We start from the raw sequence: 16,555 nt of genomic DNA on the forward strand, positions 1-16,555 counted from the left end.
AAAATGGTGATGGCATTAGGCTAGTATTGTATTTTATACCCTTATCACCTATAAGCATGTATTTTTATTGAATTGTGGCTATTCTTAGAACTAGCAGACCACTCCCAATGTTGTCCAGCTGGATTCTAAGAAAGATGACAGGAACCAGATAAACCTGGTCAGAGAACAAGATGCAAGGACCTACTTACTAGGTCTTGCCTTGAAATACTGGAGACAAGGGCAAATTGGGAGTTGTATAGGCTTAACGCTCCACTCTTAATGCAATGACTTTCCCTTGATGAATGTGTAATAGCAAAATAATGTCGTTTGGAATGTGGCCGAGGGTATTTTCCTTCCATAACTCACATCTGTCACATAAATTTACCAATCCTGTCTCACCTAACCGGGTAAGCCCTTGTCTAAAAACCAGCTTATTAATGCGCCATAATTATTCCACGCAAGCAGTCCTTGATAAATTAAGCGTGTACAGTATACTACTTTTTGATTTTGCTCCTAGTGTAGCTAAAAGAAACCTTTCTAATAAATGTTCTCCTGGGAGGTTACATAATAACTAGCAAAGTTTCCTTTCACGTTTATACAGTAAGGCTATTTCTGCTTCTCTTTGGAAAAACACCAACTTAATCATTGCTTGATTTTCCAGATTTGTTTCTCAAGCAGCGCTTTCTTGCATTTTGTCAGTAGGAGTGAGATATCGGTCAGACTTGATTTATGGAGCAAAAGTGGGTTTTTTTCTTTTTTTTTGTTAGAAAGAGAAAAAGTTCAAAGACTTTTAAGGTAACGTAAAAATTCTGGCATGAATAATTCTTTTGTATACGATATCTTCATAAGTCAGCCTTGTCGGTTCTAACGGGCTGCCAGAAAACCAGGTGCAATTGGTTACTGAAAAGGAGCCACGGGGAAGTTGGACGCTCTTGGCAACTGACAAAGTAACAGATAAAGGAATAGCACGGGGCACCTGAGGTACAGCCATCTGAATCAACAGAAAGAGCTGGCTCTGTGTGTTTCTTCTGCAAGATTTGGCCACCAAGAATAAAAAATCTTAAGCATAAAATAGATTGTCCTTCACTTTGCACAATTCTACCTCCAAGTAGGGTTGGCGCGTTTCTGAATAACTTTTACTGGCTGGTGGGGGGCAGAAACTAAAGGGGGACTGACTGTGGCATGAAAGGGATGAGGTAGTGATGTAAAAGGGGTGGTCTATGACACGCAACAGCCAAAGGGTGGATTGTGTAGCAGTCTGGGAAGAAAAAATATTGGGGTGGACTGGGGGTGGATCAAGGAAGGATATTACAAATTTGCCGGCAAGTGCATTGCTGGTGAGTTTGTAATACCAGCCCCCTGGCCTTGGCAGGTATTTTACCAGCTAGGACGGAGGAATACTGACCAGGTCACAAGCTGTACACTCATACACATGCACATAAACTAACACACAGCAAATAGCACACAGAATAGTTTGTATGAGCACGCAACCATTGCTGCTGTTGTTGGTGGTGGCTCCAGAGTTTTTCCTAGTGCCATTAGGCACACTGGTGCAAGATTCATTATTGCAGACTGGACAGACACAATGGGCCAGATTCAGTTATATAAGAAAATGTTATCTCATGGTTTATCACGTAAAATCTTGTGGAAGAGATCCATTTCGAGAAGAAAAAACTTTTCTCCAAATTCAGTTCCGTTTCTTTTTGCACAGACTTTAATAGAGTTTCACGTGATAAACTTTAAAGGAACAGTAACACCAAAAAATTAAAGTGTATAAAAGTAATTACAATATAATGTACTGTTACCCTGCATTGCTACAACTGGTGTGTTTGCCTCAGAAAGACTACTATAGTTTATATAAGTAAGCTGCTGTGTAGCCATGGGGGCAGCCATTCAAAGGAGAAAAGGCACAGGTTACTTAGCAGATAACAGATAAAATGCCATTGTATTCTACAGAGTTTATTTGTTATCTGCTATGTAACCTGTGCCTTTTCTCCTTTTTTCCAGCTTGAATGGCTGCCCCCATGGCTGCACAGCAGCTTATTTATATAGTAGCTTTTCTGTAGCAAAAACACCAGTTTTTGCAGAGCAACAGCACATTATATTTTAATTACTTTAAAACACTTTAATTTTTTGATGTTACTGTTCCTTTAAGATACGGTTTTCTGAATTAAATTGTATTTCAAATTGAACTCGTCCATGAGTTTTCACCTAATAAACCTTTTGTCACTGAATTGAATTCGGCCCAATGACCCTTAGGGGTGCTATACGGAAGTGTTTTAAAAAGCAAGTGCATTAAATGAATCAATACATGCAACATTTGCATTAATATTAGCATGACCACACTAGCATCTGAGTTTTTATATGACTCTTATTGTCTTCTCATGAAATCTGGTGCAATTTCTGAGTTTGTAAAACATCCAAAGTATAAGTATAAGGGTCTCAAAATCACACCCCTTAGTACTCATTCAAGAAGCCAACTTGGGCAACTCAGGAAGAAATTAAAAAGAGACTCGAAAATGTAAAGGTAAACAAAGGTCCAGGACCGGATGGTATTCATCCCAGGGTATTAACGAGCTTAGTGCTGTGATTGCCAAACCTCTTCACTTAATTTTTCAGGATACATTGAGGTCTGGCATGGTGCCGAGAGGCTGGCGAATTGCTAATGTGATGCCGTTATTTATAAAGGGATCCCTTTCTCAGGCTGAAAACTATAGGCCTATTAAGGTGGCCATACATGTTCATATTTTAGTCGTCTTCGAACTAATGATGCCGATTGTACGTTTAAATACCACAATCTAAAACTAACATTCAGACTAAAATTGTAAGGTAAAGCACTAAAAATAACAAATCGGAGGATGTTCTGAACATGAAATAGTTGGCAGACAACAATTGTACAAAAGTGACTTCCTGTAAATGCATTGCAGGTCCCCCAAGGATATTGTTAGAAACACAATACATGCACAGATTTAATTGTTATCCAACCTAAATTTTCTAACCTCACCGATCGACATAAATTATCATGACAATAATTCGAAGCAGTGGCATAAGTAGATGTTTCTGGGCCCCAGAGCAAATTCAGCAAATTCAGTTTAGGGCCCGATATAAGATATATTGAAATTGCTCATCTATTTAGGGCCCTTCTGGGCCCCTACACTCCAGGGACCCCCTGCAACTGTAGGGTCTGCTTCCTCTATATTAACACCCCTAATTCAGAGCCCACACATGGTCCGAAAATCATACAAAACAACGTTTTATATGACATCAGTGGTAGGAAAGCTGGAATTAATTACAAATCACAACACCTTGAGTTTGTGCCAGTATAGGTTTTATGTGATCTTGCCAGACTAATTTACTTGCCCTTTATGAAGAGGGAAGCAGAAATCTTGACTCTGGGATGGCAGTGGATGTCATCTACTTGAACTTTGCTAAAGCGTTTGATGCAGTACTACACAAAAAGTTAATGATAAAATTGAGGAATATTGGCCTGGAACATAATATTTTTAATTGGACAGAGAACTGGCTAATGGATAGATTACAAGGAGTGGTGGTAAATGGAACATTTTCTAATTGGTCCAGTGTTGTTGGACTACCACAGGGGTCTGTCCTGGGTCCTTTGCTTTGTTTATTAATGACCTGGAGATGGGCATAGAAGGTACTGTTTCTATTTCTGCTGACAATGCTAAGTTGTGTAAAACTTCCATACAGGATGCTGTCTATGTGTGCGCGTTGGGGTTTGCTTGGAAGGGTTAAACTTGATGGTCTTTTTTCAACCCAACTTAACTATTTAACTATGTAACTATGTAAGAGTGCCAGAGTTGGCATCCAGTGTCTGCCCACGCAGAGGCACATTTAGACAAAGTTTCAGCATACCAACCTTTTGATTCAGCTGTTTGACATAGATTAAATGCAGTCATGCACTCGGAAATCACTTCTAAAATTAGGGGCTGTTGAATGCGATTTGTACATGTATGTAGAGTCAAATCTGATTTTCTACATAATCAATCTGCACTTACATGGAAAATGTAGATGTGAATGAGGCATTTGTCTTGTTACTCTTGAGATCAAGTTAATTTTAATTGATACCAGTAAAAGTTTTCCAGCTATGGCCAGTGCTCAAACCTCTACATGATTGTTTCAGCTGCATTTATTTTCTTGCGCTAGTGACCTGCAAGGATCTAATCCAGTGCAGTCCTACCACTATCTGCACCTAAACTGAAAACCTACATCAATTCTAGGTGGTACTTACAAGCCAATCCTTGCCCTTGCCTGAACCCCAAAGCAGTTTTTCTGCTGCAAACATAGGCATGAAATCCAAAGAACAATGGCAGTGGAGCTGACGGAAGAAGATGCTTTTATTAAATAGAGAGCAAAGTTATTCGTTAGGCTTTACCTAAATTATAGGAATCAGTACCTGTTACCGGCATACTGCAAGGAATCCAATATCCAAACCTCGAATTATTGCAGGAAGATATAAGCTGCTTAATGTCTAAGTAGGCAGTTTATTTCCCTATATATGGGACAGACCTACCTAAATTCTGTTGATTGGGCAGGTTTAAAAATCTCATTGGGATGAGGAGCACATTGGCGCGTTGATGTGGTCCTTGTCCCGATGGCCTGTATCCAGTCAACGTGATTCGGTCATTTGGCCCTTCGGCCAAGCAATCAGATCAATTCGATATCGGCCACCTTAAGGTAGGCATATCAGTAAAAGATCCACTTGTCTGTTGACCTCCCCAAATAAGCATATCTTCATGTGCATAAAGATACTGACGATAGACAGGTTGTTTGTGGTTTAAGTTTGTGAGGCGACCTCTTCTTGCAAAGGGGAGCACAAGTGTAAAAAAACATACCGGTAGTGATTTAATTTGCTTTGGGGTGTATAAAATATTGGTATTATACAATTATATTATTATAACGTCCTGTGTTACCACCTAAACCTTATTGTTCAATATTTTCCTTTCCCCAGCCTGCTGCTGCCTCATACCAATGGGCCCATTTGCATCATGGGTAAACTCACTTATTATATACCAGTCTTTATTCTTGTGCTCAGCTCCATTACTCTTACTTATTCCTTTGTCTGCACTTCATTTGTGAAACTTACTGCACTAGAACATCAAATACATTCTTGTGCCGTATGACACTTCAGTAGTTCACACCAATAAAATGCTGCTTGTGGTGACTGTAGCACTTAACAGCTATGTGCCGATCAACATGAACCACTGGCATTCTTTTTAACCAAGTTTCCGAGCAGCTGAGCCAATGGCAGCCTTTGAAGTATATTTATATTCTCTCTATACTCTCTAAAGTCCAAAATGTATATGATATGGAAGTCATTTTAAGCAGTTATTTATTGAGTAAGACTAAACTTCCTGCCTATTATTTCCAATGATGATATTCAGCCATGTATAATAATATGGAGAGAGACAGGCAACAGGTGCTGCCCTTTCCCATGAGTCAGGTGCCTTTTAATGCCAGTGACATAATCAACCACCGACAGGAAGGTTTTAGGGGTTGGGGCATTGCTGTAGCCCCTAAAAGTACATAGTTGCCTCAGTATTTAAGACTCGTGGAGAGAAGTTTTGATAATTTTCTATTACTGTTGGCTGATAGGACTGAGAAGGTGTGCTGTTCCATTCCAGGGTGACTGCTGAGTATGAGAAGTTTTCAGAGAGGGTGGTCCTTAAAAAGAATCTACACTGATCCACCATAGATGGTTGTTATGTACAGGGAATTTGGCTATGCTGATCTTTTACAGGGGTGTTGGTATTAAGCATATACAGCAGACTTTGTTGGAGAGAAGTAGTCACATCTATACATTGGGATTCAGGGGGAGAACCTGGGAAATTAATAATTAGAACAGTGATTTTTTTTTTTCTGTTATTTATAATGAGTACAGTTATTACAGTATATTTATGAGTACAGTTTTACCAAAATTACCAATTGGTTTTGGTTCTTGTTTTCTTCTGTCAGTGACTAGGCTACTTTAAAGGACAATATCACAAAAAAATGATATCCAATGGATCCTAAGATGCATATAGGGAATATGGCATGGTATGCATTATTGCTTTTCCCAGAAGAGCTTTGATCTGCTTTAGAGGGCTTTACATCAATACGACCAACATATCCCTTTCACATATAGTAATCTACCTACACTTGGCTGTATTGTTGTAACCAGATGTATTATCTGATACTGTGCAAATCAAACCAGCATGCAAGGCAGAAATCCTTTCAGCTCCATTCATAGGAGCAAGAGGCTGCAAGATGTAGGCGATGACATTTTACTGGGCTGCTTTCACTTCTGGCCTGTATTTTGAAGTTAAAATGGGTTTGTCAGGTCCCTGGCAGAGAAGCCTTGTGAGGACTTTGTGTATAATAGAAACAAAATTTGTTTTCCAGCTTAGCATTTTTCCAGCGTAACACCGTCCATTTGACAATTCATAACTCTTTTAAATTGAAAGGGGATTTTCTTGGAGATAAAAACGTTTTAGAAATACTTTTAAGGATTTTGGCTGGGGAAAGCATTGGCAATGCTTTTTACTGTATTCTGCGATACATAACTGCACCTAGACTGAAACTGCATGCACTAAAGTCATCAAATCTCAGAAGATTATTCTTTTATCCTTTATTTGTAGGCCTACAACACAACAATAACAAGTACACAGCAGTGCAGTGCGCCCATATTGTCTTTGTATTCCCATTTAGTACCTGATGCATCTTAGTGTATGACTAGATAGGACATAATGGGTACAAAAATGAACATAATGGGTACAAAAATGATAGGCGCCCACTAAAACCATGACTTTTTAACTAGTAGTTTATGCCCCAAATGTAAAGTTTTACTTCTTAATTCTTTGTTATTCCTCAAACTTCTCAAACTTTTAAGTGTGTGCTCAATGGCTTATTTATATCCCCGTGATATACCCTGAGCTTGTTTGACTGCTAAAGGATATGCAAGGGGCATAGCCTTATTAAATATAAATGTGGATGTGTGGTGCATTATGCTACACACATAGGGGCTGAATTATCAAAGTGCGACAGGCCCTAAATACAAAAAAATCATATTTTGTCGTACTGTGCGTATTTTCTGCGACTTTTTCGCACTTTTGTCGCACAAAATTTGTGCGACAAAATCGTATTGTCGCGCTGAGTATGAAAGTTTTGGATTCATTCAAGCTTCGGTATCGTGACTTTCCTTGGGCCAGGTTGGAGCTGCAGATTGGCATTGAGTCCTATGGGAGACTTTCCTTGGGCCAGGTTGGAGCTGCAGAGTGCCATTGAGCCCTATGGGAGACTTTCCTTGGGCCAGGTTGGAGCTGCAGAGTGCCATTGAGCCCTATGGGAGACTTTCCTTGGGCTGGGTTGGAGCTGCAGAGTGCCATTGAGCCCTATGGGAGACTTTCCTTGGGCCGGGTTGGAGCTGCAGAGTGCCATTGAGCCCTATGGGAGACTTTCCTTGGGCCGGGTTGGAGCTGCAGAGTTCCATTGAGCCCTATGGGAGACTTTCCTTGGGCCAGGTTGGAGCTGCAGAGTGCCATTGAGCCCTATGGGAGACTTTCCTTGGGCCAGGTTGGAGCTGCAGAGTTCCATTGAGCCCTATGGGAGACTTTCCTTGGGCCAGGTTGGAGCTGCAGAGTGCCATTGAGCCCTATGGGAGACTTTCCTTGGTCCAGGTTGGAGCTGCAGAGTGCCATTGAGCCCTATGGGAGACTTTCCTTGGGCCAGGTTGGAGCTGCAGAGTGCCATTGAGCCCTATGGGAGGCTTTCCTTGGGCCGGGTTGGAGCTGCAGAGTGCCATTGAGCCCTATGGGAGACTTTCCTTGGGCCAGGTTGGAGCTGCAGGGTGCCATTGAGCCCTATGGGAGACTTTCCTTGGGCCGGGTTGGAGCTGCAGAGTGCTATTGAGGGTTGGAGCTGCAGAGTGCCATTGAGCCCTATGGGAGGCTTCCAAAATCATGCACAGAAGGATCAAAGTCAGAAAAGTTTTCCCGCCGTTTACAACGTTCGGATACGAAAATTTAGTGACTTTCAGATCGCCAATACGATATTATCGTGACTAATACGATTTTTTCTTTTTTAAGCAGTTTCGTGATATTTGCGATCATCAGGAATTATCGTAGCTAATCCAAATTTTACGCATTTCGGAATTCGAACTCGTACTTTGATGAATGTGCCCGTTAGAGTTAAATGAATACCAAAAGACACATTTTAACATTCATTTAAGGAATTATGGGTGAAGATATGAGAATTACAGCTATGTAATCAGAACCACTTGTTTAATAGCACAGAAAGTACAATGTATATGACTTGTGTTGACAGTGTATTCAGTTTATTAATTGTTTTTCTTTTATAAAGCACTGATGGAAATTAACTTTTTCTCTTCCCTAAGCTGCAGTATTTTTTAGGCTTTGAGATAATCAGCAGCTTATTATGCAGAGGGGCTATTTGAATTGGGTAAATTATTTGAATAAATGTTCGTACTCAAAAAGTGACTTGGAAGAAACAGAAAATTATAGATTAAATGATAACTCTTATTGAAAAATTTTGTAGATTATAGATTCAAACTTTTGGGTCTACTTGGGTCCCTTCTTTAGGCTTTTAAAATCTACTTGGTCAATAAAAGTAGCAGTGACTGCAAATTTGTACAAAATGCTAATTATATACAATATACAGTAAAAGGGACCCAGAGAAAAATTTCCCTAGAAACAGGAAAAGGGGCAGTCCCCTGAAAATGGAGACATACATTAACCTTATTGTAAGGAAGCATATATCGCACTGTATTGTCTCATAATAAGCTTAATTCAAGCATGTCAGACTTGTGGTCCAGTAGTTATCCAGTACAATTCCCAGTATTCCTGAATGGATTTAAGCTGCTCTTCACTACTAGGTGGTCACAAATTCTGAAGGGTCTTGAGTTACAAAAGATACATGTCCTTCTTTATGTGTTTGATGCCCCATGGTTAGCCCATGCTGGATTCAACAATAGAAGAGATGAATATAGTAAACTATAGGAAAAACCTATATTTTCCTATTTTATGCTCACAGACAAGGTTTTCATTTTTTTCCTTGATATATTTGATCTTCATTTTCCTTTCACAGATGTTCATGTGGTGCTTCTATGAGTTGTGTGGTTTAGGGTAACATATGTGAAATCTGCTGAAGGCAGACCCTGAGAGGCAGGAAGCAGGAGAATGTGTAATGTAATCGTTCCTTGTTTTTTTTGGTAATATTTCCAGAGTTCTGTTTAAAAGAAGAAAACACAATTTTTTTCAGTGCGGGAAAATGTAAAGTGACTTTCTTCTTCCTTCACAATTCCAATGTATAACTCAGTTGGAACATATTAGGTATTCATTGGAGTCTTGTTGTGGTGGAGAAGTTATGTTCTTTTATACATATAAAGGTATGGGATCCCTTATCCGGAAACCCGTTATCCAGAAAGCTCCGAATTACGGAAAGTCCATCTCCCATAGACTCCATTTTAATCAAATAATTCAGAATTTTTAAACAGATTTCCCCTTTCTCTGTAATAATAAAACAGTACCTTGTACTTGATCCTAACTAAGATATAAATAAGCCTTATTGGATGCAAAACAATCCTATTGGGTTTAATTAATGGTTTATTGATTTTTTAGTAGACTTAAGGTATGGAGAGCCAAATTACGGATAGACCCCTTATCCGGAATACCCTTGGTCCCGAGCATTCTGGATACTGGGTCCTATACCTGTATATTTGTTTCTACAGTTAGTATTCATCACCACCATCTTGAATTATCATGCATTCCCCAAAGTGATCCACAGTTATAAATACTCTAAGAACAGATGCTCCCTGCTTACCATTTATTACAGTTCTGAGAACTAATAAATGTTTCCTGATAATCAGAGGGTGACATGGGACTACTAGACAAAGAACCCTGTCACATTCTTTCTAGCTGTTGAATTTTGTATGGAATATGTTGAGAATGGGGGATATTGTCTAAGCAATTCTAGAAGCTGATAGAATCAATGACCAAGGGACTAGAGTATATTCATCTGGGATGACATCTTCCTATAGTTCAAAGTAATACTGGGCTATGCAATTAGAATTTTGTTCAGAAATTCCTTTACTGAATGAAGTAGTGTAAAAGTGAACAAGCTGAGTGTTGGACAATATCTGGTAGAAGACAGTATTTATTGCCTTTTACTGTAATGTGACAGCCAATGCTCTAAATATAGTTCTGCGTTGGCAGATAAAGTCTGTCATTTTGGGCACCAACTGTACAACGTCTATTTTTGTGTTTGGGTCCAAAGATCACATTTTTGATGATTATATGGTTTCCTTTATTTAATTGCAAAGTGCTAATATTCATGTAAATCCCCATCCACCATAATATTATGTGCTAGACCTTGCTTTTAATTTACCATTGGTAAATTTACAGCTTTGACCTAACCCTACACTTACTCCATGAACGCTGATTCCCCGCAATTGGAAATCAACAACCTCCCCATTCTATAGCAAATGGATCCATCTAGTAGAAGAAACAAGAAAAATGGAAGAAATCACGCATATCCTACATAAAACTAGTGAGCTATATTGGAACATTTGGGACCCCTTGCTTACCTTTGTTAAACTAAAACCACCCTCTCAGAGTTGAATGGGAAAGGTACCAAACTTAGCAGAAATAATAGGAAAACTAAGAACGTACGACAAGATCAATGTTTGTTCCAGATATACACTTGTTGTCAGGACTTGACCTAATTGTAAATGCCTACTGTAAATGTCAATTTACTGATTACCCCTCCCCCTCTTGCCTTCTGTATCCCCCATTTTAAGTGTTTGAAAATAAAGAATATTTTTTTTAAAAAAAATTTACAGCTTTGACACGAGTCATCTGTACAATGTACTTTGCATGCAGTTCATTATAGCTTGCCAAACTGACAGTTTGGTACAAGTCACAAGTTGCAAGGAACATGCTTAGGCACAAGTACATATGGGAATCACAGTTAAAATGACATCATTCTACTTCCTGAAACGTGTCCTTTGTGTAAATTTTGGCTGGACATTGGTAAATCTATTCAACCAGTGATCTAAATGATTTGTGTTTATAAACAACAGAAAGACATGTGAATAGGCTTTTCATTTAGATCTAGTCATTTATGGTGCTATTAAATTATTATTTAGGGCCTGTATTGTCCGAATTGGCTACCACTGTGTAGGCTATACTGGCCATTTTGTACCTAGATTAAAAGAAGTGTAATGTGCACAGCAAATGTCAAAGTTTGTTATTGGGATGTAAAGGATATTCTCTTAATTTCTTCTCATGGGTCATATAGGTGTAAATTTTGTGTGGTTTTGTTATATTTTTTATAACGTATGACCAAAGGTGTACTTGAGGCATATACTGTACCATTCCATCTGTTTTCTCTATTTATGGAATTTGCTGGCCTGTGTTTGTTTTCCTGGAACTATCCCATGTTACAATAGGAAGTGCTTCTTGCTTAAAAGCATGAAAGTTTTTGTGTCCAATATTTATCCCAAAGGAAAATAAAAAGATAAGGGCTTCACAGAAGTTTATGAAGAATATATTTCTTTTAAGTGCAATAGCATCTGTTCCTCTTGAGGAGCACCAGAGAAGCTTGGGTGGTCCAAGGCATTCAGTATTTTTTTTTCTCTTTCATGGCAATAGTCTCTTCTGAATGAAAAGTAGTCATTCTTCAAAAGCATAATAGTCTGGAAGCCAACTTCTTCAGCAGATGTACTAACATTTTTAACAATGGCAACCATTCATATCTTTGCATTTATTTTGTAGTAAACTAAAAAATATGGTGGTAACAGCAACCTTGTCATACATTGTTTATTCCTCAACGATATATTCACCCCCAAATGTCAACATAATTGGCCTTCAGACCATGGTTTGGACCCACATTTTGCTTTAGGGAAGATACAAACTGTACTTGGTTCCATTGATCCCATGAATCTCTAAAGTGCCATCTATGTGGGTGAACTAAACAGTATAAATATACATTTACAAAATATTTTTTATATCATTTACAATTCTACATTTGAAACATTTTCATTTGTAACATATTTGCCTTTCTGTTTTAGATGCAAGTGTTGGATAAGTTTCCCATTGAAGCTGGACAAAAAGACCCAAAGCAAAGAATAATTCCTTTCCTTCCAGGTAACGCCTGCTTGCTTCCATTTGTCTGATTTGTATGTTTGTGTTCATTTGTAGGCATTGTCCTTGAGCTTTATTCCCATAGTGGTTTTATATTTTCTTGTATAATTCTGTGACTAAGCTGTAACCCTACAGTAGGCACTAGTGAGAATTGAAAGGAAAGCATATCTTGTGCTCTGCAGCAGAGTATATATATATATATATTGTGTTCACGTTCTCCATGCCTTATAAACTTGCGCATTTAGCTGCAGTTCAGTTAATTATTGGATCGAGGCTCTTTGAATGAATCAGGAAGCTCACAGTTAGAGGCAAAGAGGGGTTTCTCTTAATGGGTCAATAAAGGAGCCCATACATGGTTTGCTGACTTGTTCAAGAATAACTTGTTCAAGAATAACTCATAATGATCTCATTATGGGTGTTTTTTTACTAACAATCCCTTAACTGGCTGTACACTGGCACATTTTGGTTGTTAACTGAGTTATTCTTGAACAAGTTAGCAAACCATGTTGGGATGAGTAGTACCCATAGGGTAAACCTTACGGTAGAGCAGTGATCCCCAACCAGTGGCTTGGGGGCAACATGTTGCACACCAACCCCTTGGATGTTGCTCTCAGTGCCCCCAAACCAGGTAGTTATTTTTGAATACAGGTATAGGACCCGTTATCCAGAATGCTCGGGACCAAGGGTATTCTGGATAAGGGGTCTTTCTGTAATTTGGAACTCCATACCTTAAGTCTACTAAAAAATCAATAAAACATTAATTAAACCCAATAGGATTGTTTTGCTTTCAACAAGGATTATTTATATCTTATTTGGGATCAATTACAAGGTACTGTTTTATTTCCACAGAGAAATAGGAAATCAGTTTTAAAATTCTGAATTATTTGATTAATATGGAGCCTATGGGAGACAGGCTTTCCGTAATTTGGAGCTTTCTGGATAACGGGTTTCCGGATAAGGGATCCCATACCTGTACCTGACTTGGGGGCAAGTTTAGGTTGAATAAAAACAAGACTTACTACCAAATAAAGCCCCCTGTAAGCTGATAGTGTGCATAGAGGCTGCCTAATAGCCAATCTTAGCCCTTATTTGGCTCCTTCATGAACTTTTATGGTGCTTGTGTTGCTCTCCAAGTCTTTTTACATTTGACTGTGGCTCACGAGGAAGAAAGGTTTGGGACCCCTGCAGTAGAGTGTTAGCCAAGACCCTCACTTTTGGATGAAACCCTCCGTTAGTTTGTAATCAGGCATATCAACTGTGACATTATTGTGGCCTTTGTGAGGAGCAACTTACAGTATTTTTGTAGATTTTATCAGTTGTTTCCCCAGTCAAATCATGTCCTGACAAATTAATTGCATAGCCTGAAAAATCAGCATGTATGTTGCCAGCTTACAGAGGGGTTGCTGAAGATGCCTTTCTCTGTGGTGTCCATGTGGTTGTGGTGCTAAAACAGGGATTGTTATCCTAGGGATTGGGACCCAAAAATGGACACCCATACTGTTTAGGGAAGGTCCCACTGAATACAATGAATAGCTTAAAAGGGGTCCTTACATTTAGATTCCAATGGCCTTCAAAATATACATTTGGTCTTCAAATGGGTTGAAGTTTTCTTAGGACTGGATGAACAATTTTATAGGAATTACCAGCCCCATAGATTTAACCAACTGCTTATTTATGCCTTCTTAAAAATTAACTGAAAAATATCTGGCTTTGAACTTTCTCCAAGTTGCTTGGGGTTATTTGAAGTTAAAATGATCAAAAAATACATTTGTTCTCATTTGAGATTACCAGTGGATATCTGAAGCTCATTGTTTATGCAAAGTCTTGCTCCAAAATATAAAACAAGCATTCAGCTGTTCCAAATGACAACACTTACATAAATATAAGTTATGTTGATGCTGTCAGCACTGATTTACCCCTGAGGGAACCACTGCAGGATTTCAGAAATGTGATTAGCTAATCATTGTTTTGCTGAGATCCTTACAAGCCGGATCATGCTTGACTTGTGTCCCAGTCCTGGGCTGACTAATAGACATGGCATGATGTGGGCTAGGGTTCATTATATTGCAGTGTAGCTCATCATTTGCTAAAGTGAAAGACAAGCATTTTATGGGGGACATGGTAATACTTAGCCTGTTGCTACAAGAAGAACCACAGAAATAATGTTTGTCAAGTAAGCTAGAAAAGCTAAAACAAGACAGTAACTGACTCATCTTGCTTTACTGTAGTGAAAGCCACTGTAACACTCTTTTCATTTGCCCATTGAAAATACTAAGGGAATATTTATGTATGAGAGAATACTGATGTTACACACATGGCTATTTCCATGTAATTGCTGTTGAACTTTGGATTGGATACCTGATCCATCCAAATGGTCAAACTGGACTGGATACAAGTAGCGATAAGGATAAAAGCCTCTGAGAAAAGTCTGTGTGTTGTGGGATAGCAGGTATAGTAGGGATAGATGGTGCCTATAGTAGCAGTTGGGGGATAATAACCTCTGGGAAGGGACTGTGGTTGTGGGATAGCAGGTATAGTAGGGAGAGATGGTGCCTATAGTAGCAGTGGGGGGATAATAGCCTCTGGGAAGGGACTGTGGCTGTGGGATAGCAGGTATAGTAGGGATGGATGGTGCCTATAGTAGCAGTGGGATAATAGCCTCTGGGAAGGGACTGAGGCTGTGGGATAGCAGGTATAGTAGGGAGAGATGGTGCCTAGAGTAGCATTGGGGGTATAATAGCCTCTGGGAAGGGACTGTGGCTGTGGGATAGCAGGTATAGTAGGGAGAGATGGTACCTATAGTAGCAGTGGGATAATAGCCTCTGGGAAGGGACTGTGGCTGTGGGATAGCAGGTATAGTAGGGAGAGATGGTGCCTATAGTAGCAGTGGGGGGATAATAGCCTCTGGGAAGGGACTGTGGCTGTGGGATAGCAGGTATAGTAGGGAGAGATGGTGCCTATAGTAGCAGTGAGGGGATAATAGCCTCTGGGAAGGGACTGTGGCTGTGGGATAGCAGGTATAGTAGCAGTGGGGGGGGGGATAATAGCCTCTGGGAAGGGACTGTGACTGTGGGATAGCAGGTATAGTAGGGAGAGATGGTACCTATAGTAGCAGTGGGGGGATAATAGCCTCTGGGAAGGGACTGGGGCTGTGGGATAGCAGGTATAGAAGGGAGAGATTGCGCCTATAGCAGCAGTGGGATAATAGCCTCTGGGAAGGGACTGTGGCTGTGGGATAGCAGGTATAGTAGGGAGAGATGGTGCCTATAGTAGAAGTGGGGGGATAACAGCCATAGTTTTATAAATATCCACCAAATCACCAAAGACAGCCCCATACATTGGAATAAATGGCTGACATGGCACCAGCCTTTCCGTTAAACAGCACTTGTTAAAAGTTTCAACTGAGATCTGAAACCTTCTTACATAGGTTTTCCCGTAAAGCTTAGGGAATTTTGTAATGATGGTGATACAGTTAAAGTTCCATATTTTAGGAAATTCTCTTGTTTAAGTAAAAATAAAAATTAATATTTACGATAGACATACACCACATCATGCAATAATGTTTGGGTTAGGTTCAGTATTGAACCCAGAGCTGTGAAGTCACATGACATTAAGGGTCTGGGATTTTCTGAACAGTAACAGTTTGACTGAATTAAATTTTAATATGTGCTCAGCCAATTACAGAAACCGAATCCTGGATTTACTGTATCCCAATATTTACCAAACTGTATGTTTTTTTTATCTTTTCTTTACTATATTAGTTAATGTACAAAACAGCACCTCCTTATAAATGCATGCCTATATGAGTGAGCTCTTGAAAGTGCCCTTTCACACGCAGAGTAAATGAGTGTATAACACTGAAGGCTCTTACCTTTCCTGCATTTGGAAATGTTTTTCAGTCCACTCAATAGAGAGAGAGAGGTGTTTATTTTGTGTGGTTTGTTGTGAGGTTGGAATACACATGTACCTCCAGTGAGATCAAACACACTTCTGCATGTGGACGTCAGCAGGACAGATTACTGAAGCGCTCAACCGCAGCACCACTTGTGGCTACCGTGGCTTCTGTTTGATTACTGCAAACACAGCTTGTGGCTAGGCCCATCAGAAAGTGAGTACATATTGCTACCTCCTCACTCTGACTGTGCCTCTAACTGTCGGGTAGGCTTTGGCCTGAAAAGCCATAGATTGGATATTGTGTGTTTAGTCTATGATGTTCCTTTCACTAAGGCTGATTCACCTTAGTTCCTGGAAGGCAACAGTGGGGACAGCTCTTTTCACTAGGGCAGATTATATTCCCAGGAAACAGATCTGTTTATCAATGTAAAGCTGGCCATACACATACCGTTAAATTAAATTAAAATTGGTTTGTACCATTTTTAGTATGTGTGTAGGTGACCATACATGGTATTAAAGCTGCCAAT

The 16,555-nt window shown here is 39.5% G+C and overlaps 1 protein-coding gene across 8 annotated transcripts in view; it reads left to right on the plus strand.

Moving 5' to 3' along the window:
- sh3pxd2a (SH3 and PX domains 2A) overlaps positions 1-16,555 on the plus strand; it is a 189,460-nt gene that overhangs the window by 62,349 nt on the left and 110,556 nt on the right. For all 8 annotated transcript variants that reach the window (XM_031905997.1, XM_031905999.1, XM_031906001.1 and 5 more), the window contains exon 3: positions 12,062-12,137. In XM_031905997.1, the coding sequence (XP_031761857.1) occupies positions 12,062-12,137 (76 nt within the window). The remainder of the gene's footprint in view (positions 1-12,061; positions 12,138-16,555) is intronic.

This window comes from Xenopus tropicalis, chromosome 7 (genome assembly GCF_000004195.4).
Source record: "Xenopus tropicalis strain Nigerian chromosome 7, UCB_Xtro_10.0, whole genome shotgun sequence".
In the NCBI taxonomy this organism is placed as follows: Eukaryota; Metazoa; Chordata; class Amphibia; order Anura; family Pipidae; genus Xenopus; species Xenopus tropicalis.